At 50.5% G+C, this 27,196-nt stretch overlaps 1 protein-coding gene across 2 annotated transcripts in view; it reads right to left on the reverse strand.

Annotated features, from left to right (window-relative positions):
• Positions 1 to 15,470, reverse strand: part of ELAVL1 (ELAV like RNA binding protein 1) — a 34,450-nt gene extending 18,980 nt beyond the window's left edge. Inside the window, exons 1-2 of one of the 2 annotated variants that reach the window (XM_045547751.1) lie at positions 15,298 to 15,470; positions 4,239 to 4,426 (exon numbers count right to left, since the gene is read on the reverse strand). In XM_045547751.1, coding sequence (XP_045403707.1) covers positions 4,239 to 4,410 — 172 coding nt within the window. In that variant the 5' untranslated portion in view covers positions 4,411 to 4,426; positions 15,298 to 15,470. Of the gene's footprint in view, positions 1 to 4,238; positions 4,430 to 15,297 lie in introns of those variants that run through there. The other variant, XM_045547760.1, reaches the window with a different exon arrangement.
• Positions 15,471 to 27,196: the final 11,726 nt, after the last annotated feature.

Here is a 27,196-nt window from a genome sequence, read left to right on the forward strand (position 1 = left end):
CAATAACGGGACAGCACGCAGTTCAGTGACAAGGAAAAACATTCAGATACAGGAAGAAAAGTTCACTGCACAGCTTGAGGGGCGAGAGAGAGCCCATCTTGCAAAAGCACATGCTTGTTTACAGCCAGCAATGTGCAAAGAAAAACGTCTGGAAGGACATGCACCCAGAAGTTAACAGCGGTGGGATTACGCGGCAACGTAAGGCCTTTTTTCTGCTTGTCTCATGCTTAAATTTTTTTCTGTGAGGAACAAAGATGACTCATGTTAAGGAAAAAAAGCAGTTAGGCTGACAAATACAGAAGGGCATTCCTGCAGAGGGAATGGTGTTCAGGAATCACGAGCGCTAGGGTGGGGCGGGTCTGAGAAGTGACAAGCAGCTGGGTCTGGCCCAGGGGTAGTGGGGGGATGCAGCGGGTGAGCTGAAGGATGTGAGCTGTATCCCAGCTAGAGCAGCACAGAGGAGCGCGAGACAGAAGCCCAGCAAACAGGCTGGAGGCTGGAACTCCGTGGTGGACGTGACTCGAGGGCAGACTCCTTTGATCCCTGGGGGCTACACTGGGCCACTGTGGAGGGCTAAGAGCAGGGCAGGGCTGCCCAGGAAGACACTGAGCAGCACAGCTGGACACTGCAGTGGCACCCTCTAGCTAGTGCTTGTGCGCAGAACAGCCAACAACCAACGCCAGGTCCCCAACAGAGGGCAGGCCCAGACCAGCCAGAAACATTCTGAACCCTGAGCCCAGCACAAAGGACAGACCCTTCCCCCCAGCCACCACCACACATCCCTTCTTCTTCCTGCCACCAGTGCCCAGCCCACAGTCAGCGGTCAGTAAATATTTGCTGGATGAATAAATGTCCATGCAGATCTGCACTCTCCCCCAATCCCGGGCACCAATCACTCAGCAAACACTGACTGGCTGCGTCTAGGGCCACAGACGCTAACGAGGCTCCTGCCTCTGGGAACTACATCAACATTCCAGGGGATGAGGAACTTCCAGCCTCAGGGAAACCCCACAGTGCAGGGCTGCCTGGTTGCCATGGGAACCCACAGCTAGGAGCATCTGGCGGAGCATCTGGCGCTCAGGCCAGGGAAGGCCTCCTCAAGCCAACGCGGCTGGGACCTGAAGGTTTTGGAGGAGGGGAGTGACAGGGTCACAGGGAGGCTGTTAACGAGGCCCCTTTGCCACAGCAAGGAGAACAGTCTGGAGGGAGCACGGGGGACCAGGTAAGAGGTCAGAGCAATGGTGCAGCCAAAGGTGGTGTCCTGGCCTAGGATGGTGGCTGGGGAGATGGAGGAAAGGGCTGGAGTGAAGAGACACTCAAGAGGACAAGGGCCAGGGACACATGCCAGAAGCCACTCTTGGCAGAGCCACTGAGTGGACAGTGGTGCTATACACTAAGATGGGGACACTGGAAACAAGTGGCTGGCTGGTGGGAGAGTCTAGATTAGTTTGGAATACATTGAATTTGAGGTGCTGAGGGACCTGGAGCTCAGGAGAGCTTTCTGGTGCAAGGGAGGTGGCAGGCAGGGGGCACCTGTGAGACTCGGTGAACCTGCTCACCTGAATGTAGTGTCTGAAGAAGAGGGTCATGGAATAACCCTGAGGATGACCCTGAGGACAACGTGAGCTTAAGGATGGGAAGAGAAGGCGCTATGAGAGCAGTGGGGTGTGGCCTCAGGGGTACAAAGAGAACCAGGGAAGCGGTTCCTGAAAGGCAGTGGAAGTAGATGCTTCTAGAAGGAGGTAGAGACAGGGAATGTAACAGTCTGCAGATGGGAAGACAACAGAGCTGTGGCTGTCACTGGGGGCAATTCTGCCTCCCACAGGACACGCGGCAGTGTCTGGGGACACTTTTTGGGTTTCCCAACTTGGAAGTTTTCACAGCTAGGATGGGTGGAGGCTGGGATGCTGCTCAACACCCTATAGCACCCAGGGCAGCACTGAGTCCCGGGTGTCCGCAGTGCTGGAGAAACTCAGCTGGAGGGAGCAGGGGAGTCTAGGAAGGATTACTGTCAAGACAGCAGGGACCAGAGCACATCTGGGCGACCCTGGAGACACCAGGAGAAGTACCTGGGAAGCTTGAGGTTCCTGGGAAGCTGGGAGGGGGCAGGGGATGTGGGGCAGATGTGGAGACGCTGTTAGTCCCACCCATGAAGGAGGCGGTTCTCAGCTTGAGGAGGGAAAACACACTGAAATAGTTATCGTGGGGGACAGGGGCACCCTGTGTTGCGAGCTGAGTGAGGCTGGGGATCAGATTCACCGGGGTGCCTTGTGAGAGGCTCCTTTGCTGGAGGGGCAGCTCAGGCTCCAGGAGAGAGCAGCTGGCCAGGGTTTTGCCAGAGCGATGTGACTACAGGACAAACGGGCAGTGAGACATAAGGCCCTGGCCCCAGGACCAGCCAGTGAAGAGGGTTCCACATGCTGGCGGTGGGACGGGCACAGTGGGATGCAGGGTGTTTCTCCTACAGCTGCACTCACTCAATTTATAGAACACGAGCAAGGGGCTGAGCTGAAGTATGAGAACTTGTGCTCAGTTAGATGGCAGCGCCCGGGAATATCCAGGGGCTGCAAACCCCCTTCCATCAGACCCTAAGAGGAGCAAGGCAAGACGTGCTAGCAGCACAGAACTTCAGAACCTCTCTGAACAGGACTCTCTTATTCAGGATAATTTCCTAGAAGAGGAGAGAGATGGTGGCTTCTAGAATATTCCAATACTGTTTAAGTTTGTCTATTATCTAAAGTCCCTGTTTAGAAGGCATTTATGAAATCACAGACTTTCAGTTGGAAGAGAAGGCTTTTGGGTTCAGTGCTCCCATCTGATGAGCCTTCAGACGGGCTCTATGGGGTCATCCCAGGGTCAGGTGTCTTAATGTTACTGGGAAAATGTTGACGGTTAATGCAGTAGGATGATGGGTACATCAGGTTCAATATGTCACTCTATGTTCATGTATACTTGAAATTTTCCATAATAAAAAGTTTTTAACCCTTAAATTAGTTTTCAGTATAGGGAATCATAGTCCAAACACCCAGGGTGACAGCAAGAGCGCCCCCTGAGCAGACTGCCTGTTCCTTGGCTTGCCAGAGAGGGAGGAATAAGAGGAGGAGGAAGAGAGGGAGAAGGGGTAGGAGGAGAGTTCCCTACTTGGTCTCTCCATATTTTTCTTTTATTTCCCCCCTCCCTTTTTTAGACAGGGTCTTACTCTATTGCCCTGGCTGGAGTGCACTGGTGTGAGCACAGCTTACCACAGCCTCCAGCTCCTAGACCCAAGCGATCCTCCTGCCTCAGCCTCTCAAGTAGCTGGGACTACGGGCACACGCCACCACACCCGGCTAGTTCTTCTTATTTTTGGTAGAGATGGGGTCTCACTATGTTGCCCAGGCTGTTCTCGAACTCCTGGCCTCAAGTGATCCTCCCACCTCAGCCTCCCAAAGTGCTGGGACTACGGGTGTGAACCATTGCACCCAGCCTCTCCATGTTTTTCTCCAGAGTCCTTGAAGCCATGCTCTCAGAACAGAAGTCACTCTGTAGGAGGGCCTTAACAGGTACCAGGCCTTCTGCAAACACTTATAAGGTATGTGTCATCAGGCGGTGGAACCACCATCCCCACTTTATGGACGGGGACACGGAGTCCTAGAGGTCACACTGTGAGGGAGCAGAAAAGTGAGGCTTTCAGTGGCCCAGCTCCCACCCCCAGAGTTCAAACTTGGTGGCAGAAGTTCAAGTTGATGGCATGACAGTGAACAGTCAGAGTGGCCCAAACACAAGAACTGCCCACGGGGTAACTCAGTGTTGTGCTGACGTGGGCCTGACTGTGTGTTGGGGCCTGGTAAACACGGACAAGGACAAGCCTGCCCCACAGGGTGCTCACCAGGGTCCCCTCCATACGTGGGACCTGACCAACATGTTCAGACTAAGCCAGGTCAGGCAGTCGCTCTTTGGCCCCTTTCAGCTCTCAGAGCATTCCTGTCTCTGGTGGTGCTTTATTTTTCCTCCCCTCCCACTGTCTTACTTCGTACACGCTGTCTTAGAACGAATCTTTCCTCTTTTGGGAACCTATGTCTGATCTTACATGAGGGCAGTGCAAAAACAGAATTTGAGCTAAAGATGAAACTTCACAGCCACTGTTCCAAGGCTGCCCCTATCCTGAGCTGAGACACCACGAGCCACAGGCACAGGAGCCAGTACCTGACAGGACGGCCACCAGTACCTACTTTACAGAAACAGCTCTGTTTCTTTACCTGCTACTTTATCCCGAATGAGTTTTGCAGATTCAACTTCACCAATGCTGCTGAACAGACTTCGTAACTCATCCTGGGTCATGTTCTGAGGGAGGTAGTTGACAATTAAATTCGTTCTCCCGATGTCACCCCTGCAATCTTCGGCCATGTGGTCTTCATAACCATTAGACATGGTATTTTCCAAAAATCTGCAAAGAAAAAAACAATCAAATAAATGCCAAATGTTCATACTGCAGTATATGAAGCAAAACTAATGACTGTATTTGCACTTAGAAACCTTTCCTTTCTACACTCTACACGTTCAACTTATGGCCAAACAAAAACCTGCATGGGGACATTTATAGAGGCTTTATTCCAAGACCTGGAAGCAACCAGAAGATCCTCCAGTGGGTGAATAGATAAACGAACTCCATTCGTATGGTACATCCCTATGGAACATTTTTCAGTGATAAAAAGAAATGAGCTATAGCTGGGTGTGGTGGCTCACGCCTATAATCCCAGTGCTTTGGGAGCCGAGGTGGGAGGATTGCTTGAGGCCAGGAGTTTAAGATCAGCCTAGACAACATAGCGAAACCCCAACTCTGAAAAAATAAAAATATTAATAAAAAATGTTAGCCCGGTGTGGTGGCGTGTGCCCATAGTCCCAGCTACTCAGGAGGCTAAGGCAGGAGGATCTCTTGAGCCCAGGAGTTCATGGTTGCAATGAGATATGATTGGGCCACTGCACTCCAGCCTGAGGGACCAAGGGAGACCCTGTTGCAAAAAAAAAAAAAAAAAAGAAATGAGCTGTTATGCCATGAAAAGACATGCAGGAACTCTAAATGGATATTGCCAAGTGAAAGAAAACAGTCTAGGAGGGCAATATATTTATTGTATGATTCCAACTATATGACCTTCTGGAAAAGGCAAAACTACAGAGACAGTAAAAAGATCAATGGTTGCCAGGGATCAGGCTGGGGAGGGGAGTGAGGATAGCGGAGCACAGCGAATTTTCAGGGCAGCAAAAATATTCTGTATGATACAGATGCAGGGCAATACCACGTTTGTCAAATCCCAGAGAACCAACGACACAGAGAGAACCCTCATGTGATTTAGGGACTTCAGCTAGTAACAGTGTATCAATATTGATTCATCAATTAAAACAAATGTACCACACTAATGCAAGATGCTAATAACGGGGGACTGTACGTGTTGGGGCAGGGTATACAGAACTTATTGTAGTTTCTTTGCAATTTTTCTGTAAACCTAAATCTGCTCTAAAAAATAAAGTCTATGAACACAAAATAGAACAACTCCAAGTTCAATCAAATTCACTAGGAGGGCTTCAAAGAAATCTACAAACAATTCTAGCACCACAATTTAAGATCCTGTAAAATAGTGCTTGGGGTGTCTCTCAAGAGCTTTCCAAAGACTTGTGATTGCCATCTCCTGGGTCCAGAGCCTGTGACGTGCGCTTAAGCACCCCAACCCCAGACACCCTGTCTGTGGTTGAGAAGGCAGGCGATGGCCCTCTGCACCCATTTATTCCCAGAGACACAGTGACTGAGCTAGAAAGAGGTTAAGATTTCTCTACAGTTAGAGGAACGTGGTCTTCACAGTTTGCAGCCTTTGAAATGCCTCTTGCAGCTGCCAAAGTCTTTACTCTCAGTGACAAACATCAAAGGCAGCAATGGCTTTGGAGAAGAGTCTGGATCAATGTGGCCGAGAGCACCAAGATCATTCTTCTGAGGCACACCTCACACTGGACTTGCTCGCAAGTACCGTGTGCTGCCACCTCACTTAAGAGGCCCCTTGCACCTGCCTCTAAACACACAGTCACCCCCATGGATGCCCACCCACCTGGAGGTCTCAGTGGGGCCCCCACCCCTTTCTGCAGATCCCTGCTGCTAGGCTCTGTGTTATGTTTGAAAACCCAGTGCCCACGGGCATGAGCCTTCGGTCTTTAAAAATAGCACTGCCAGCGATTATATAAAAATCTGAACACATCTCTTGCGTGGAGATTTCCTACCTACTCCCTGAATCAATGCTGAGAGAAGAATTAGGTCTGGTTTCTCTTTTCCTGGAGGATAGGTGTTCCCTATCCTCCTACTAATCTCAGACAATGTGCAAAATTAGTATAATTTCCCAGAATTTCTGTTACTTATATGAAGATGTTCTATGCCCCCTGCTCTTTATAAAGTTAAGTTACCATCAAAAGCCACAGAAGAAAAGATTGGAAAGTCAGACTTCATAAAATTAAAAACTTCTGTATGGCAACAGGCATCACAAAGATAAGCAGTAGCAGCCTGGGAGAAAAGATTTGCTACATATTCTATCACTGACATCAGTGGTTCTCACTCCGGGCCATTCTGTCCCCCAGGGGACACCGGGCAATGTTTAGAGATATTTTTGGTTATCAAGACTGGTGGGGAGGGGTATGCTACTGGCATCCAGCAGGCAGAGGCCAGAGCTCTTAAACATTCTGTAAGGCAGTGATCCCCAACATTTTTGGCACCAGGGAGTGGTCTCATGGAAGACAATTTTTCTATGGACGGGGTTGGTGGGGTGGGGAGGGTACAGACAAATTCTCATAAGGAGGGCGCAACTTAGATCCCTTGTATGCGCAGTTTACAGTAGGGCTCATGCTCCTTTGAGAATCTAACGCCACTGCTGACCTGACAGGAGGCGGAGTGCGGGTGGTGATGCCAGCGATGGGGAGCTGGGGAGCGGCTGTAAATACAGATGAAGCTTTGCTCCTCACCTCCTGCTGTGGGGTTGGGGACTGCAGCTGTAAGACATAGGACAGCCTCCACTAATTATCCAGCCCAAAACGTCCATACTGCTGAGGTTAAGAAAACTTGATTCAAAGCATCTACAAATTAATAAGGGAAATGAGTGGCAACTCATAGATGCAGGCAACTCAAATGGCTAATAAGCCTACAAAAAGATGCTCAACTTCATGAATGATCAGGAAAATGCAAAATAAAATAAGATGCTACTTTCTGCCAGTCAGATGGAATAAAATCCACTTTAAGTGAGATAAAGGGGAAACAGCCTCACCTAGCATGGATCTGAGTATGAGATAGTACAACTTTTTTGGAGAACTTGGCAGTGCCTACCAAATGTTTTAATGTGAACACCATCCTTTCACTCAGAACTGTAGCAATCTGTTTTATTGAAATAATCACAAGAGTGCAGGTGAATATATGCGAGGAACACACTACCCTGTGGCTTGTAAAACTACAAAACTGGACACAATCTAAATATACATTAATGGGAAATGGCTAACACCAATTTCCAGTAGAAACCATGGGGGGACCACGAGCCTAATTGTGAAAAACTCCACAAGTTTGTTAAACTCTCTGTGGCCTAAAGGCTGATCCAAAGCACAAGGGTTAACTTTGAATAATTGAAATGTACCCAAGTTTGCTCAAAATGTGATTCAAATGTATCTCTTGTGTCTTCCTTTTTCTTTCCCTTTCCTCACTTTCGCTAAGAATTGTGCATCTTCCCCGCTTTTCCCCTCATCCTACTCCAAGGATGGTGAACTAGACAATGGTCATCTCATTCTTATTATTCAGAGTTAGGTAAAAAGGTGGACCTTCTAAAATAGAGGTCCGCACACCGCCAGTGGAACAACTTTGGCCTATCACCTGTTTTTACAAATAAAGTTTTATTGGAACCCAGCCACTTTTATTTGTTTACATATTATCTCTGGCTGGTTTTGTGCTACAATAACTGAGTTGTGCAGCAGCAACCACATGGCCCACAAAGCCAAAAACATTTACCATCTGGCTCTTGACAGAAAAAAATTTGCCAATCTCTGTTCTAAAGTGTAAAAATATAAAATTTCTAGGAGAAAATCTTTATGACATTTGCCTAGGCAGAAATTTCTTAGCTCCAACACCAAAACCCTACTCCATTAAAAAAAAATTGCTAAACTAGATATCATCAAAATTTAAAACTTTGGTCCTACAAAAGACACTGCTAGGAGAATTAAAACCTACAGACTAGAGAAAATATTTGCAAAAAGGACTTGTATTCAGAACATTTTTTTTTTTTTTTTTGAGACAGAGTCTCACTCTGTTGCCCCAGCTAGAGTGCCATGGGGTCAGCCTAGCTCACAGCAACCTCAAACTCCTGGGCTCAAGCAATCCTCCTGCCTCAGCCTCCTGTGTAGCTGGGACAACAGGCATGCGCCACCATGCCTGGCTAATTTTTTCTATATATTTTTAGTTGTCCAGCTAATTTCTTTCTATTTTTTTAGTAGAGATGGGGTCTTGCTCTTGCCCAGGCTGGTCTTGAACTCCTGAGCTCAAACGATCCACCCCCCTCTGCCTCCCAGAGTGCTAGGATTATAGGCATGAGCCCCCACGCCCAGCCCAGAACATATTTTTTAAAGCTCCTGAAATAAGAAAACCCAAATTCAAGAATGGCAAAAGATTTGAACAGATACTACACAAAAGAAGACGCATCGATGGTAAATAAGCACACGAAAGAGGCTCAGTACCACTGGTTATTAGCAAAATGCAAATTAAAGCCACACTGAGATGCTAATACCTACCTATTAGAATGGCTAAAATAAAACAAAAACAAACAAATAACAACAAAACAGGCAGTGTCAAGTGCTGGTGGGGATGTGGGGAAACCAGAATTTCACGCATTCCTAGTGGGAATGCAAAAATGTTACAGCCACTTTGGAAAACAGATTGGCAGTTTCTTGTAGTGAAACATACACTTAGCACATGCCCAGCAATCCTACTCCTAGTATTGACACAGTAGAAATGAAAACTTATGTCCACACAAAACCCTGTACACAAACGCGTACAGCAGTTTTATTCATAATTGCCCCAAACTGGAACAACTCAAATGTTCTTCAAACCATTCATGGACGGATGAACCGTACACCATACGTTGGATACTACTCAGCAATAACAAGGCACCGCCGCTTCACGCTGCTTGTATGAACCTCAAACACATCTTGCTAAGTGAAAGTAGATAGACTCACAAGGCTACATACTGTGTGATTCCATTTCTATAACATTCTGGAAAAACCCTATGGTCTGTGGTCACTAGGGGTAGGCAGCGAGGGGAAGGGCTGACTACACAGTCGCAGCATGAAGGAATATTTCTGTTTTTTTGGAAACTGAACTTTCTGATATCTTAGTTATGGTAGTAATCGCGCACCTCTGTCCATTTGTCAAAACTCAGAAAACTCTACACCAAATTTGCATTTCCATATGCAAATTCTGCTTTGCTGCCCTGTTCCACATGGTGCTGGCTCTTCCTGACATGTTCAGTCAAGGCTGAGCAGTCCCCTGCAGGTCGAGTTCTCAGTCAACTGGCAGCAATGGAGAAACTGCACCCCCAGAAACACAGTTCATGGTGGCTCCAGGCCACGCTACCCTGCTCTCTGGGGCCCTTCCCTCAACCTTTTCCAAATCTGCATCACCAATCCCAGGCCAAACCAGCTTCTGTCCCCACAAGCTCCCACCACAACCAGGTCTTGTCACTGGTCAATTACCAATGACTCCCAAGTCGTAGTTGCCTCTGCTCCCCTCCACGTGGAAGGCCTGCAGACTGCTCCAAGTCAACACGCTTGCCCCTCTGGCTTTCCCTTCAGCAGTGTCACCACCCACTGAGGCCCAGAGCCCATGTGATGTTGCTCATGGTCAGACATGCTGTTAATAAGTTGCAGGGCTAGGCCTTGAGTTGTCCCTACAGTGCAGTCTCCCAAGGGTGAACTGCAAGGCCTCTTGCGATCGGGATCAGGGCCCCCAGCTGGTTCTCCAGCCTCAGCCTCCACCTCCTCCCCTCCCCACTCACTCCAGCTTCTTCCGAACATGCCACAGACCTCCATGTTTTGGGGCCTTTGTTTTGGATGCTCCCTTTGCAAGGCACATCTGCCCTCTCCTTCACCCGCCCAGCTCATTTTTAAGTCACCTTCCCCCAGGACAATAGGTTGCTCTAGTTCTCAGCGCCTCCATGCCATTGGTGTAAACCTTTATTCCTGCCCTAATAACTCCGACTTATAATTACTTCTTTCCACCAATGTCAATGGTCAGAGCCTTGAGGACTGAGGTTAACCCTGTCATCTAAGGGTACCCAGGCAAGCCCAGGGTGCGTCATACTGTAGAAGGGGCAGGGAGAAGGGGTTGCTGGCTCTCGGACTCACCCTGGAATCATGTGTGTTTGCTGTATTTCTCTTATGCTAAAAAAGCCAGTTGGAGACGGTCCTGACATCCTAGTAACATACTCAGCACCTTACTTTCTTAGGATTGTCAATAAGCACCGCCCGAAAGAATTAATCTCAGGGGACAAAAAGGGAAACTTCGAGCTTAACAAAATGATTCCTACTGATTTGGAAATGTTTCTGGTAACTAGAAATAGCAGGGAGAAGTCCTGTTTCGATGATCTGTGAGGGTTTTCAACTCCATCGCACTGTTTTAAACCATCCTGCTTGTCTGCGTGACGTCAGTGATGTTCACATCTGTAGCACACCTAGCACAATACAGGGGTCAGACGGGTGTGCCTTTACAGAGGACATAAAATACACACCGGTAGTATATGTGTGAAGCAGTGCAACTGGTTTCCACTGGGCACGTGTGAGAATTGGTCTCATTCCTAGCAATGAAACAGGCTTTCTAAACTACTTGAGCTACGGAAAAACTAGAACAGTCAAATGCATCTTCAGACTTAATGTTGACACTTCACACCTCATCTGACAGGCTGGGACTCAATTATTCCTGAGGTCCTCTCCAGATGCCAGATTCCGAGTCTGCAAGGTAAAAGGCTTCAGTCATCCAGGAAACACTCTGGTGCCAGAAAAAGACTGAAAGCACCACGTGACCCAATTATAAATGCCACATGAGGCAAGGGCTCAGGTGGACGCGGCACACAGCGCTCACCAGCCCTGGCCCTGGCCCATGGCCTGTGGCAGGGATGGCCACCCAGCTGGAGCAGCTCCAGCTGAGTGACAATACCCACCGGCCAGGCCGAGAAGTCCCGAGGAGAAGCAGGTCAGGTGTGGCCAGCATCTGGCCCAGTCCAAGTGCTCTGCAGCCCTGCTAAGAGTTCTGGCTTCTTTCCAGCTGGTCAAGGCCAAAGGCCACCCCACAACGCTTGCACAGAAGGAAAAGCCCCTGGGCTCTGGAGCCCAACAAGCCCGAGCTCCAGCACTGTCGTGGGTAAGTCACTTCCCTTCTCTGAGCTTTAGTTTCCTCCAATCGGGATGTCACCACCTGCTTCACAGCGCCTGGCGTGAAGTAAGTACCTGTCCCCTTAGTCCTACTTCATGAGCAAAATCAAGGTGAACATGTGTGTCTTCCTGACTTCTCTCCCCAGTTACAAACACCTTCGTCTCCTCTCCTCCTGTCCTCGCCCCGCTCCAGACCTCCTCCTTTCCCTGAATCATTTCATTTGATGGCACATCCACCTGTCCCCCAAGCCACCCCTGTCTATCCCTCGTGCCTCACAAGTACCAAGTTCTGCCGGTTTGACAGCTGAGATCGGTCTCCAACTCTCCTTCCACTTCTCTGCCATCGTCCCCGTTTGGATCTGTCACCTCTTGTCTAGACCAACTTCTAAGTAGTCCCCCTGCCACAAAAGTACTTCAAACCCAGCACACCCAACTTCATCTTTTCCCTCCAAGTTATTCCTCTTCCTTCTGTCTCCCTGTTTCTGTTCACAGTGACATCAGTCTAGCCACTGAGTTCTGATGTGTTCCCTCTCCTGTGAAGCCTTCCTCTGGCATAAATGCCTCTTTGACAGGTAGCTGGACTCAGTCACTTCCAGGCTCTCTGCTAACCCTTCCGTCTCCTGGCACAGATGGAATGCCAGTCACGTGCCAGGCACAGAGCAAGGCACTGGGTGCACAAACTAAAGAAGGAGTCCCAGTCTCAATCCTCAAGGGGTTCAGCCATTTCGAGGCCAACCCAGTACTGCAATAGCCTCTCAACTGGTTCTTCCTTGTCTCTCCCCAGCCGGCGATCCTCTGGGCCTGCCTGTCGAGCAGGGCAGCAGTGGGTGCACGCTGCTCAGTAGCTGCCTCTGCCTAGCCTGCAGGGTAACTGCCAACCCCTCTGCCCAGCAGACATGTGAGGACTCCTGCCACTGCCCATGTCACCTTTCTCGTCCCTGAAGACCCCACGTGGCTCTCTGAATAAACCCGTGCCTTTGCCTGTGCTGGTTCTGCATCCTGCAAAGCCCTTCCCCACCTCTCCCGCCTCCCCTCATCCAGGAAGCATTCTGAGGTCTCCTGTGCCCACTGGGCTTGGAGAACAGTCCCTTCTCTCGGCTTCCGCGCTGGCCAGTGCATGACTATCACTGCACTCACCAGAGTGGACTGAAATGATCTACACACATGGTATACACGGTCGTCTCCCCAGAGCCTAGTGCAGGGCCCAGGACACAACAGCGGATCGGGGAGAGTCGTTCAAAGGAGGGAAGACTCACTTCCCTTCTGCTGGCTGGTTTCCTTTGGTCTTCCCCAACCCGCAGCCCGGGGCCGCCTCACCGCTACCACCTAGAGGCGAAAGGTAGCACTGCTGCTCTCACCATTCAGCCTTTGCTCGATTCAATGAACTGAATGGGAAGGCGACACAAATGAGGGAAAGCTAGATTGGTAGATTCGGTGCCGGTGGAGAAAGGGTTGCAGACAGAGGAGACTTCAAATGGTGAGTGAGCTCTGGGCTGAGCCCTGGAGCATGAGAAACAGACCTCCAGGTGAAAGAGAACAGCATTCCAGGCTGAGACTGCAGCAGGGAGGGAGGGTTGGTGGGGTCTGTGTGCAGGGGCAGGGAGGGTCAGGGTATGAAAGAACTGGCTTCTGACTTTATCTTTTACAACACCCCAAGAAGTTAACACAATTTGCTTTTTTTCTGCCCAAAGACTTTTAATCAAGAGTGACACAATCAGATCTGCATTTACAAAAGACAACTCTTGCTGGAGTGTGGAAAGAGGACAGAGATGGGGAGCAGGAGTGAGAAGCAGCAAGCTTAGCAGCATCAGGAAAACAGTATTTTCATAATTCTTTTGTTTTCTACTTGCTGCCCATGACCTCAGACTCAACGCATCCAAACTGAAATTCTGCCCCCTCAAAACCAGTGCTTCAACATAAACACTATTTACTTCCACATTTTGCGATGTTCACGTATCCTGGCCTCTTCATGGACCTTGAAGTTGCAGAATTTTATAACAGATCCCAGCACAGAACTCTGCACACAGAAGATATTCAATGACAACTGAATGTAATTCCCTGAAACACTGCCTCTCGGGGCACCCCGGGCCCTTGTGATTATAGGAGCAGCAAAACCCAGTGGTGAAGAGTAAGGGCTTTGAGTCAGAGGGCCCAAGTTCAAATCCTGCGCCAGACACTTTACTGCCTAAGACTGGTCATATCAATCCTCAGCTTCTTCATCTCTAAAATGGAAATTTTAACAGTATCTACTTCACAGGCTGGAAACAAATGTCTGTGAAGTGTCAAGCACATAGTAAATTCTCAGTAAATACTGGCAATTATTTGTAACATCACTTACTCAGTGCCTACCATGCAGACCATGCACAATGCTGTCAGCTCCCCACGCCCTTAAATCTGCACAATACTTTTGTCCTTCCCATTTCACAGATAAGAAAACTAAGGCTCGACACAGCTGAGCTTGCTCAAGGTCTTGGAAGCATCTCCCAGGGCATCAGGTTGGTTCTGGAGGAACTTCTGGTGGAAAATCATTTAGTTCCATGGTGGTTCTCACCTGCATGCGTGTGTGTGTGTGTGTGTGTGTGTGTGTGTGTGTGTGTAAAAGAGAGAAAGAAAGAGAGAAAGGGAGAGAGTGTATGTGTATGTGTGTGTGGGGGGGGGATAGAGAAAGGGAGAGAGTGTATGTGTATGTGTGTGTGTGTGTGTGTGTGTGTAAAAGAGAGAAAGAAAGAGAGAAAGGGAGAGAGTGTATGTGTATGTGTGTGTGTGTGTGTGTGTGTGTGTGAGGGGGGGGGATAGAGATCCCCCCCCAGGGGACATCTGGCAATGTCTACAAACATTTTTGATCTTTACAAGGAGGAAGGGGGACATACTGCTGGCATCTAGAAGGAAGAGGCCAAGGATGCTGCTCAACTTCCTACAATGCACAGGACAGCCCCCCACAACCAAGAATTATCTGACGCCCAAATGTTAGCAGTGCTGAGGCTGAGAAACCCTTCTCTAGCCAGATCATCCTCCCCATCTTCCCACTTCTGGAGTATTGGCCATCCGGATCCCAAATGAATACTTTTCGGTAAGGGGGGCTCGGTCCCTCCACAGGCAGCTCGTGCAGAAGTTGTGCAGAACTTCTTCTCCACCTCACCTGCACACAGTAGGAACCAAAACCCATTTTAATAAGCCAAGCAGCAGAGGGCACCGGAAAAGGAAGGAACAGCATCCATCCCCCATTGTTCAATTGCGTGCAGTTTGTGTGTTTCCAACACACACACACACACACACACACACACACACACACACACACACATTTTACAAATCCTAACGTCCCACGCCCCACAAACAGCTTTGTTAGAGATGGCGCTCAAAAAATAAGACAACAGTCTGTATTTTTTCCGGGACTCCCGTACCTATTGAAGGGTTTGCATACTTCTTAAAGGACCTCAGAACGGCCGCGGTCCTCTGACAACAACCACAAAAGAATCTGTAGGATTTCCCGGGGGAGCGGACCCGTGGGCCGTGACCCCTGCGCGCTCGAAGCGCTCATCCCACTCCCCCGCCACTGGCCCTACTCTCCCGCCCCCAGACCCCGCGCTTCCAAGGATACCGGGGCCCCGGCCGTGAAGCCCGGCCCCCAGACGCGTGCCCACGCCGTGTCCCCCTCGCCGGTCCCTCGCGGCGCCCGAGGAATCCGGCCCGGGGCCTGTCGCCAGCCCCCACACCGGCCGGCCCCCGCCCTCCCGCTGCGGCCCGCGCGCGTTCCCTCCCCCGGCCCGGCGCGGCCTGGGCCTTGGCCGGTGCAGGCCCCGCGGGCGCCCGCGGCCCGGCCAGGCGAGCTCAGGCCTGCCGCGGCCTACTCCGTCGAGCGCCGCCGAAGGCCCCCCGCCTCACCTGGAAGCGGGCGGGCGGGCCCGGGGCTGCTCCGGGGCGGGAGGACGGGCGGCGGCGGCGCGGCGCTAACGGCTCCGCTCGGCCTCGGTAGCGGTGGCAGCGGTGGCGGCGACGGCGACGGCGGCGGCGGCTCCTCCTCAGCGCGCACGACCCGCTCCGGCCCGCGGCCCGGACACGCCCCCTCGGCGCGCGCGCTCATTGGCCGGCGTCCGCCACGGCGCGCTGCTCATTGGCCGGTGTGGCTGTCGCGGCGCTGGGGGCGCGCGGGAGAGGCGGGACTTCCTGCCGGCGCCGCCTGCGAAGGGCTTGGCGGCCGGCAGAGACGCGGGAGGCCAGCGATGGCCGCGGAGGGGGAGCGTCGGGGTCCAGCTCCCCGAGGCCAAAGGAAGGCGGTGGCGGAGGAGCGGCGCCCCTTGTTGAGCGCATGCCATGTGTCCTACACCTGTCCGTCCCGCCGCCGCCGCCGCCGCCGCCGCCGCCCAGCAAGGTAGGAACGGTCAGCGGGCCAGGTCTATGGGGTCAGAACCTGGGTTCGAATCCCGACCCCGACGTTTCCGCGCTACGCGCGATTGAGCAGAGCTGACAACACTCCGCCCGGCCTCAGTTTCCTCCTCTGGTACGGTGAGGAGGCGGGGCAGGGGACGTGGTCAGCGCTCCATCGATTACAGTGAGCGAGTTCGTAGAGGCTCGGCCTCCCATTCATTTATTTTTATTGAGTGTCCACTACATGCCAATCACTGTATGGGCAGCGAACGGACAAAAATACCTGTTCTTACTGGGCTGACATTCTAGGCCAGCGTTGTTCCCTAGAAACATACGCGAGCCATATGTGCAACTTTTAAATTTTCTAGTAGGTGACATTCTTGATCAGCGCTGTCCAAGAGAAGTTTAAGCGCGCCACAAATTTGTCACCACGTGTGTAATTTAAATGTGTTAAATAATTGGCCAAGTTTAAAAATAAGTAAAAATAAACAGGTGATGTTCGTTTTAATAATGTGTTCGATTTGACTCAATATGTTATTTAAACTTGTCAACATAAGGCCAGGCGTTGGCTCAGGCCTGTAATCCTAGCACTCTGAGAGGTTAAGGCAGGAGGATACCTTGAGCCCAGGAGTTTGAGGTTGCAATGAGCAATGATCTTGCCACTGCACTCTACCTGGGGCGGCAGAGTGAGACTCTGTCTCAAATAAATAAGTAAATAAATAATCATAAACATGTCAATATAAAGAAAATACAGGATATTTTACATTCTTCCCCACCCCAAACACCTTTGAAATCTAGTGGATATTTTACATTCCGTGGATATTTACATCTTAAATTGGACTGGCTACAGAAGGGCTCAAAAGTCACATGTTGCCAATGACTACTGCATTGGACTGTGCAGTGTCAGATGGGGAGGCAGAAGAGAAATCAAGTGGATTTCACATCAAGTGGTGAAAAGGGTAAGAAGAAAAATAAGTTGGGGAAAGGGAGCATAGGAAATGTGAGGGCTACAATTTTTTTTTTTTTTTAGCAAGGTGGGGGGTGTCTCACTATGTTGCCCAGGCTAGACTCCTGGGCTGAAGAGACGATCCTCTCACCTTAGCCTCCTGAATAGCTGGAACTACAGGCACATGCCATGGCACCCAGCTGAGGGTTACAATTTGAAAGAGGGTGGTTAGGAAGATTGCAAAGATAGCATTTGAGAAGTACCCAAAGGAGTTGAGAACACTGAACAAATAATTACATTCTTTGTTGTTTAGTGCAGTGCTGTCCAGTAGAACTTTCTGCAATGATGGGCATATTCTATAGCAGCACTGTCCAATTTGGTAGCTACTAACTCCCTATGGCTTTTTTGCACCTGGCTTGTGGCTGGTACCACTGAAGAACTGAATTTTTTTTTTTTTTTAATCTATGGTTACCCAGGCTACAGTGCAGCGGCATCATGATAACTCATTGCAACCTCCAACTCCTGGCCTCAGGTGATCCTCCTGCCTCAGCCTCCCAAGTAGCTGGAACTACAGGTGCACACCACCACGCCTGGCTAATTTTTCTGTTTTTTGTACAGATGGGGTCTCGGTTTTGCTCAAGCTGGTCTCGAACTTCTGGCCTGAAGCAATCCTCCCACCTCGGCCTCCTAGAGTCCTGGGATTCCAGGTGTGAGCCACCACACCTGGCCTGAATTTTTAATTGTATTTAATTTTTCATTAATTTTAATAGCGACATAGGGCTAGTGCCTCCTATAGTGGATGGCATAGGTTTAGTTCAATGGTAGCAAGTGCTCTAAATGAAAGTGTCCTTCACGCCAAATGCTTCATGTACGTTCTCCTGCACAATCCTGGAAATAACTCTGTGATATGGGAACTGTAATCATCGTTGCCATGATGAAGAATGAAGTTCTTCATTTATTCATCTATACGTTAATATCATCAGTAGACTTTATTGTTTAGAACAGTTTCAGATTTACAGAAATATTACAGCAAGGATAATAGTTACTGTTATTCGCCACACCTGGTTTCCCCTATTAGTAACATCTTTTGTTAGAATGATACATTTGTTATAGTTAATGGGCCAATGTTGATACTTTACTAAAGTTCATAGTGTGTTTATTTATTTACTTTCAGAGACAAGGCCTGGCACTCTGGCCCAGGCTGGAGTACAGTGTCCTGATCAGAGCTCACGGGAGCTTTGAACCTTGCGAAGCGATTGGGTTAAGGATCTTGAGATGGGAGATGACTCTGGATTATATGGGTGGCTCAGTGTCATCACAGGGTCCTCATACAAGGAGGCCGAAGGGTCAGAGTCAGAGAGAGACTGGAAGATGCTGCACTGTTGCCTCTGTAGGTGGAGGAAGGCCCCCGAGCCAAGGGTTGCCGGTGGCCTCTAGATGCTGGGAAAGGCCAGACACTGGTTCTCCCCTGGAGCATCCAGGAGAAACCAGCCCTGCCCACACTTTGATTTTTAACCAGGAGAGACTAATTTCGGACTTCTTACCTCCAGGACTTTAAGATAGTAACATGTTGTCTTAAGCCACCAAGGTTGTGGCAATCTGTTACAGTAGCCATAGGGAACTAACAGGCAGTGAGCATCTGAAAGAATATATCTTTTAGCACGGAGAATTTTAAAATAGAGATTTACATGATTCTTTCTTTCTTTCTTTGAAGGAAGGGAACCAGAGGTGAGCAGAGAATAGAACCAGAAGATGGGGGAAAACCCCACGAGGGGGCTGTCTCGACAACCGAGGGAGAGACAGCACGGTGGGCTGGCAGTGGGGGAGGCCAGGCAGTTATGGAGAGAAGGAGGACTTGCTGATGGGTCAAATTTGGAGATGGCGGCAGGCAGATCACTTAGATACAGACAGGTGGGGGAGAGGCATTCTATCTGAAACATTTGTATGGCTCCAGATGTGGGTTAGGGTTATTTGGGGGACATGAGAAATGAGTGTAGGCTCAGGAAGGAGGATCACTTGAAGCCAAGTTCAAGACCAGCCTGGGCAACATAGTGAGACCCCGTCTCTACAAAAAATAAAAAAATTAGCTGGGTCTGGTGTTGTGCACCTATAGCCCCAACTACTTGGGAGGCTGAGGCAGGAGGATCTCTTGAGCCCAGGAGTTCAAGGCTGCAGTGAGCTAGGCTGACCCCACGGCACTCCAGCCTGGACGACAGAGCAAGACCCTGTCTTGAAAAGAAAAGAGAAGAGAAAAGTAAAGGGAGTAAACATGTAAATGTCAGATGAGTAGTTCGTGGCTCAGCCCCCAAACAGGGCTGAGGCATCGCAGCAGAACGCCCGTGCTGAGAACAGAAGCCAGGCAAGCTCGAACAAGTCTGGAGAACCTTCTAGAAGGCTTAAGTTCTTTGGGAACCTGAATTCAACCCGATTCCCTCTCAAGTGCCAAGTAGGTCAATCACAGAGAAAAATAGGAAGCTTTGTTTATTTTTTCTTAGGCAGTTGAGTTTATTTTCAGGTTATCAACAGTTTGGAGTTCACTTCCCCAGTGAGGTCAGAGTGAGAGGGGCCAGTAGCCACAGGGGCCTGACTCCTTCCAGGTGGGGGTGGTTCGCAATTCCTATTCATGCATGGTTCTGACCCGAAGAGGCCGGCCCTGGAGCAGGCACAGGAACACTGGGCTTTCCTTCGGGAATCGATTCGCTTCCCTGAGCCGCACTCTGATTTTTGTAAACAGCAGGCAGTACCAGCACCGTGGGAGCCCATTGAAAGCAGAGTACCTCACGTACTGTTTTGGCAGCCGCCCAATAAAGAGAAGACTGTGGTCAGTGCCCCAGAGAGCAGCACAGGCCTCTCTCCATCTCATCTTAGAATTGCACCTCCTCCATCTTGCGAGCCCAGGAGTTCAAGGCTGCTGTGAGCTATGGTTGCACTACCGCACTCCAGCCTGGGTGACAGAGTGAGATCTTGTCTCTTAAAAAAAATAAAATAAAATAAAATTGCAGCTGCTCTAACAGGGTGGGTTACTGCTGCTCTAAGGTGGGTCACTGGCCTGAGCGAGCTTGGGAAGTTTCGTTTTCCAGAATTCACTTTCTGAAGCCAACCTATAACCCTTCCATTCCAGTTATCTTTCTGGCGAGAACACCATTTTATCTTCCATAAAGGCAAAGGCTGGGAAAATCCCCATAGCTCTAGCCCTTGTTCCTGGGGTCACAGGGTGGCCTGGTTTCCCCTGTTGTGCCAGAGTGGTGTTGATGGTGACAGCTTTCACTGTCTGGTGTTCTGTGTGGACAATAAATCAATAAACCACCCACACTGCCCCAATGACTCATTCTATAGGATCCACTATCACTTTGTTTTTTTAAAGATGTCTATTTTTTTAATCCAGTTCCTTTTCACGCATGAGTTCTCTTATTTTTCCTCTAAATCAGGGGCCCGCAACCTATGGTGAGTTGTATAATTATTTCATTATACATGACAATGTAATAATAATAGAAATAAAGTGCACAATAATTGTAATGTGCTTGAATCATCCCGAAACCATCCCCCCTCCCCAGTCCATGGAAAAATTGTCTTCCATGAAAATGGTTCCTGGTGCCAAAAAGGTTGAGGACTCCTGCTAAATGTTTTACGTGTATTTCTTGGGTTTTTGCAGTCCTTGGTTTTTTTTTTAAGTGAAAGTTCAGTGGTCTTTAGCACAGTCACAAAATGATTACCACCGTCTTATTCCAGAACCTTTTCATCACCCTGGAAAGAAACCCGGTGCCCACAAGAAGTCACTCCCCAGTCCTGGCAGCCACTGATCTGCTTCTGACTCCATATTTGCCCATTCTGGTTTACTTCACATAAATGTGGCCTTTTTTTTCACTGAGCACGATGTTTTCAAGGCTCATCCATGTTGTAGCTTGCATTAGTACTTCATTCCTTTTCATGGCTGAATAATATTCCATTGTGTGGAGATATGTATACATACTGTGTTGGGTTGATCCATTCATCTGCTGATGGATACTCAGTGGTTTCCACCTTGTGACCACTGGGAGTAATGCTGCTATGAACATTCATTTACAAGTTTCATAGGTGGGGGCATAGACCACGTAGCAGTGGAATTGCTGAGGCATGCGGTCACTCCATGTTTCAGTTTTTAAGAAAGTGCCAGACCGTTTCTTCAGTCTTTATAAATGAAGTGGAGGCTTCATGCATATTGGTTACTGGCAGGCAGGCAGTTCACCATTTTGGTTCCTTCAGCCTTGCTGCTCATCTAGAAGCCCATGGGAATGCAGCAGGTCAGGGACCCACGGATTTGCCTACCTGAGAGTCTACCTGCAGAGTACCTCAAGCCTGCACCCGCTGTGCCAGAGACAAGAGCACTGGTGAAGGATGAGCATTTGGAACACCAGGTTCTGCACCCCCCACCGTAACTTCCACTGTCTGTGTATCACAAAACCCTCCCAACTCCCCAGATACACGATCGAAAAGCACAGTCTACACAGCACTTCTGGGAGCACATCACACATGCTGGACTCCGAGTGTGCACAATTAGGAGAAAGTTGCACGAGGTGAGCAAAGCCAGGTGTCTTAGTCCATTTCCTGCTGCTTTTAACTGAATACCTGAATCCAGGTAATTTATAAAGAAAAGAAATTTATTGCACAGTTCTGGAGGCTGAGAAGTCCCAGATTGAGGGGCCGCATCTGGTGGGGGCCTTCTTGCTGGTGGGACTCCCTGCAGCGTCCCGAGGTGGTGCAGGGCATCACATGCCTGGGAGCTGAGTGTGCTCGCTCATGTCTCTCTTCCTATTCTTGTAAAGCTACCATTTCTTGCCCCAGGATAACCATTATCCACTAACCCGTTAATCTATGAGTGGATTCAGCCACTCACGAGGGCAGAGTTCTCATGACCCTGTCACCTCTTAAAGGCCACACCTGGGATTCAGTTCCAATGTGAGTTTTGGAGAGAACATTCACCAGATGTTATCAGTCCATTAAAAATTCACTCAAGTTAATAAGACCAAAGGAGCAAAGAGCAGAAACAGGCAGTTCACGGGAGAAGGAGTCAGTGAACCTACGAGTGCATCTGTCGAGACAGCAAGGGGCGGGCCCACGGGCGAGGCATGGCCACAGCGGAGGATAGTCCCAACATTTACTTTCCAAAGGGGTGGTGGCTGCTTTCATTGGAAAGCCCCTTTGGATATTACATACCCAGCATATGAGGGTTCAGAGCCTGACCCTGTGATTATGCCACTGAAAATTATCCCAAGCCACCCACGACAGGGCTGTCTGCCAGAAGATGTGCCTTGCAGTATTTACTAAGTTACCTTTTAGTTGGAAATTAGATAAATGCCCAGCAGTCGGGCTGTCTTGGTGGATCCAGGGGCCAGCAGCTGGATGGGTGGGCCCGGGGGGGAAGGATGGCCGTGCCCTGGACTAGTGTCCCCACCCAGGGAGCAGGGGTTCCCCGGACACACACTGGCCTTCCTCATCTTCCTCCCTGGGTTTTCTCTACCCAAATCCCCACTGCCTGCCTTTCCCCTTTGCCTGTCTCCAAGAAGTATAGCTGCTCTGCCTGCACCCAGGGTAGGATCTCGCTGTCAGCTAAGTCCTCAGCAAGCATGAGCCCTGTCACCAAGAGCTCTTCAAGGGAGGCAGCATCCCCAGCACCCAGCGGGCAGCACAGGCTTGCTGACAGATGAACCAGCAGTAAGCCCTGCTCTCGCGGGCTAGCAGTGGCAGGGCAATGGGCAGGTTTATCCCAGCAGACACAAGGCCCCGCTCTGGCACCAGAGCCTCTGCTCCACTAGATCAGCCCTCCTGAACTGGGGTCCCTTCTACAGTAGGCAAAACAGGCACCCCACTCCCTCAATCCAGCCCAAGGAAAACTGTCTGACTCCAGGGGGTGGCCGTTTGGGAGGAGATTGGTGACAGGAGTCCTGCAGAGAAGGCAGCAACAGGACTGACAGGTCAGGCAGTGGGCGGAGGGACCCTCCACCCTGCCTCAGCCCCTCCTCCCTGGATCTGTCACCTGCTGACCAGTGACCCCAGGAATGAACTAGCTCAGGCCCCTACCCAGGGAAGTTTCCCCTAGGATGACCTCCGTCTCACCTACCTCTCCCGGCGTCAGTGAGGGGCCTGGGACCCACAGACCAGAGCTGGGCAGGCCTGGGGGTGGAGAGAAAATGCCACTATTCTTTGATCCGTCATCCTCCAGGGCCCAGGCCACATGGGGCTTCGCATTCCTGAGGTAGGAGCGTTCAACACACACAGAGGCTTCCTGGAGCAGGCCAAGGGTCATGAGGAACTCCAAGCAGCTTTTCCCCCACAAAGGCAGCAGAGTTGGGGGCAGTTAGAAAGGCCAAAGGTCACCCAGTAGAAACCCTAGCCGCCTATGGGGAGAAAAGCCCCTCTAAGTCTGGAGAGACAGGGGCAGAAAGCAGATGTCAGCAGTTATGCATTAAGGAGGATTCTTGCTCTCCAAGCTGCTAACCTTCGGGCTAGACGGTTCTTGGTAGTGGAGAGTGGTCCTGTGTGTTGTAAGACATTTAGCAGCATCTCCGGCAGCCTACCCTACTCCCCAGCTGTGACAGCCAAATATCTCTCCAGGCATTGCCAGGTGTCCCCTCCAGGCAAAGTCAGTCCCAGGAGAGAACCAATGCTGTGCAGAGCAGAGGCCTCCCGGGCAGATATCTAGGGGGCTGCTCTCTTCCCTGTGCCTGGAAACGTCTCCCCAACCTCACCGTTCCGCCACCCCCTGGCATCTTCCAGAACCAAACCCACACATCACCTCCCCCAAGACATGTTCTGTGGGTCCCTGTCTTAAGAGTTTGACCCCCACGGGTGTTGTGGTAGGTAAAACAATGGCCCCTTCCTCCCTAAGATGTTCACGTCCTCATACCCAGAACCCGGGAGTCTATTCTCTCGCATGGCAAAAGAGATTTTGCAGATGGAATTAATTAAGCATCTCAAGATGGGGAGGTCATCCTGGATTATCTGGGGGGCCCAGCCCTCCCAAGATCCTCACACAAGGAGGCAGGAGGGTCAGAGGCAGAGAGACTGGAAGACGCTGCGCTGCTGGCTCTGAAGGTGGAAGAAGGGGCCTGAGCCCAGGGATGTGGGCAGCCTCTAGACGCTGGAAAAGGCAAGAGACGGGTTATCCCCTGGAGCCTCCTGGTGGACCCAGCCCTGTTGACACTTTGATTTTAGGACTTCTGACCTCAGGACTGTAAGATAATAAAATTGTGGTGTTTGAAGCCACTAAGTTTGTGGTTGTTTGTTACAACAGCGATGGGGAACTCCTACAGGTGTCTACTCCGAAGCCACTTGGCAGTCAGGCTGGCATTTGCCTCTCTCGGCACGAGCTACGACAGACACGCAGAGCTGCTGTCCCCGTGCACATCTCCCAGGAGATAGGGGAACTCAGTGTGAGAAGGTTTGGGAGTCGGGGCTGGGTGGACCAGGTTCTCTCAAGCTTGTACGGAGCCTCATTAGGGAGACAGAGAAGTGGACAAAATGACCCTGTTTTCTCTCCAAATTAAAAAAAAAATGTTATGCCAGTGAAGACCCCAAAGCCCCAATCTTTGCTTCATGTAGCTGTAGCTGTTTTTTTTTTTATTTTTATTATTGAGACAGGGTCTTGCTCTGACACCCAGGCTAGAGTGCAGTGGCATCATCTTAGCTCACTGTAGCCTCAAACTCCTGAGCTCAAGTGATCCTCCTGCCTCAGCCTCCTGAGTAGCTTGGACTATAGGTCCATGCCACCAAATTAAAAAAAAAAATTTTTTTTAGAGACGGGGTCTTGCTATGTTGCCCAGGCTGGTCTCAAACACCTGGCCTCAAGCGATCTTCCTGTATCTGCCTCCCAAAGTGCTGGGATTACAGGCGTGAGTCACTGCACTGGCTCTAGGCTCTTTAAAGAGTTTCTGGCTCTTTGAATCTGAGCTGAAAATGGACCTCCTAAGGGAGGAGGAGGAGAGGAGGCACAGACGGGAGGAGGGAGCTGAGGCTGGAGGAAGGAGGGTGATTCCCACAGGGCTGAGGGAGGCACAGAAACGGCTGGAATGGGTCACAGGCAGCCCTGGGGGAGGCACCTCAGGATACAGCGGCAGGAGCAGGGACTAGACAGCTGGGGGTAATGGAGTGATGGGGGGATCAGATTTAGGGGAGAGGCTCAGAGGAAGCAAAGACCACCAGACTCCAGCTGGGAAGGGGCTTCTGGCTTGATGGAAGCTGGTGCCAGGGAGGTGTGAGCATGAGGGTTAGGGAGTCCATGGCCCCTTCCTCCTTCCTCCTCCCCCTCTGAGAATTGAGTGTCTGTGCTGGGGACAATATCTGTTCTGGATGTTGAATGTCACTCCCTGTGACTGCCACAAATGAGCCTTTGCAGAATTGGAGGCCAAGAGAGGCCACAGCATTAAGCACAGTCTGTTTCAGAGGGCCCAGGGTAGGAGCTCCCCCTGCTCCCAGCACCTGTAACCCCTTAGTGAGCAAACACCTTCCCAACCACAGAAGCAGATGAGACCCCAACTTCCTATCCCCCACCCATCAGAGCAGCCACCGTTCCCACAAGGAAGCAATGTTCTCTCATCCACAGAGTGCCCAGACTGAGCCAGGGGCCATAGGATTCTCAGCTTCAAACCCTTTATAACTGAAGGGTTTTGAGGCCTGGACAACCCTCAGCAGAGCTAAGTGGGCACTTTGGAAACATCCAGAAGTTGGAAGGTGAGAGAGGGAGTGTGGATGGAGCCCTGATTTCTAGGCTTTTGCACTTGCTGTAGGCTTCACCTCCTTGCTATGCACCCTGTACATATCCAAGTTCAAAAAATCTGGGCTCAGCCCCTCTCCAAGCTGATGACCTTGGGAGCTATATGTTGAAGACAGCAGAGCCACAAGATGGAAGGAACCTGGGTTCTGAATTCCTGCCAATCAGGAACACTCACTCTGGACTGGATGTGACTGTGGTAGATGGTATCATTTGTTCACAAGTGCTCTGGTTTGAATGTACCATATTGAAACCATATCCATATGTTGGAACTTAAACCTCAAGGTGATGATATTAGAAGGTGGGGCCTTTGAGAGGTGATTAGACCTGAGAACTCTGTCCTCATGAATGGGATTAATGCGCTTATTAAAAGTCAGGCCCTTTTATGCACTTTCTGCCTTGTAAGGATGCAGCAAGAAGGCGCCGTCTTGTAAGCAGAGAATGAGCCCTCACCAGACACCAAATCCACTGGTGCAATCGGGAAACTTCCCAGCCTCCAGAACTGCAAACAATAAAAATTTCTATTGTTTATAAATTACCCAGCCTCAGGCATTTTGTTAGAGCACCACAAACAGACTAAGACAACAGTTCTTCCTCCCATCCTCCTGTAAGCATGGCTGCCCATCCCCCAACTTAGGGCGTGACCGTGTGCCTTGCTTTGGCCAATGTGACCTGAATGGAGGTGACCCCCGCCAGATCTGAGACAAAGGCTGACGAAACAGCACGTGGTCCCGCCACTCTGATCGCATGTCACCATTGCCATGAAACAAATGTGCCCCAGGAAGCCTCCGATGAAGCGACACATGGAAAACTCACAGCCTAGAGCAGGGCCCAGTGAGGCCACGGCTGACCCCTGGACCAAAAGGGAGAAATACATGCTCGGTCTATTAAAAAAACAAAACAGAACAAAAAAACCTAAAAAACAAAACAAAACATCTGGCTAGCCTACCCTGATCAAATCACAAATTCCTTGTCTGGAGAATGGGGTAAAGGTATTGCTTAACATGTCACTGCAAGCCTCAAATACAATGGTGCACACAAAGTTAGCCCAGAACAACTCAGCTAAGTGGGGGATGTGGGGGGACGTATGAAAGCTGAGTGCGGGGGAACCATGAGAAGGGTTTATAGGGCTGTGAAGGGCTGGACAAGGTGAGAGGGCAGTCCCAACATGTGGCCCTGGCCCTCGGGGTGGCAGGGCTCAGAAGCCTAAAAAGTAATCCACACCAAGCTGACTGCCTGGAGATGGGCAGGGTGCGGTGCCAGAGGCAAGTGGAGGTGGGGGCCCTGGGAGGAACAGGAGGTGCCATGTGAGAAGAGGCAGTAAGGGGGTACCACAGTGGTAGTGACTCAATGTCCCTCTCCAGCCGGTTTTTCACCACGGCACCCCCAGGGCTGGGTGGGCAGCCAGTAGACCTTGATCACGTGCTTAGAGCAAAGCATCCAGGGGTTGGGGCAGCAGCAGAGGTGACAGAGTGGACGGGCCCCCTAAGCCCGTGGACACTGGCACCCTCCCGCCATCCCTTTCCGTGCATTCTGGCCCACTCGATGGCCAGAGTCCCCACATTTGAGAAGTGGGAGGCTCATCCAATTCTTCAAGGGGCTAAGGAGACAGCCCAGACCAGACCCTCCCCACTCCAGAGAGACGGACCCACCTCTGGGGTCTGCCCACCGCCCCCCGGTGGGTCCAACCTACCACCTTCTTTTCCCTGAGCTGTTGAATGTGC

Source organism: Lemur catta, chromosome 1, assembly GCF_020740605.2.
Source record: "Lemur catta isolate mLemCat1 chromosome 1, mLemCat1.pri, whole genome shotgun sequence".
NCBI classification, from domain to species: domain Eukaryota; kingdom Metazoa; phylum Chordata; class Mammalia; order Primates; family Lemuridae; genus Lemur; species Lemur catta.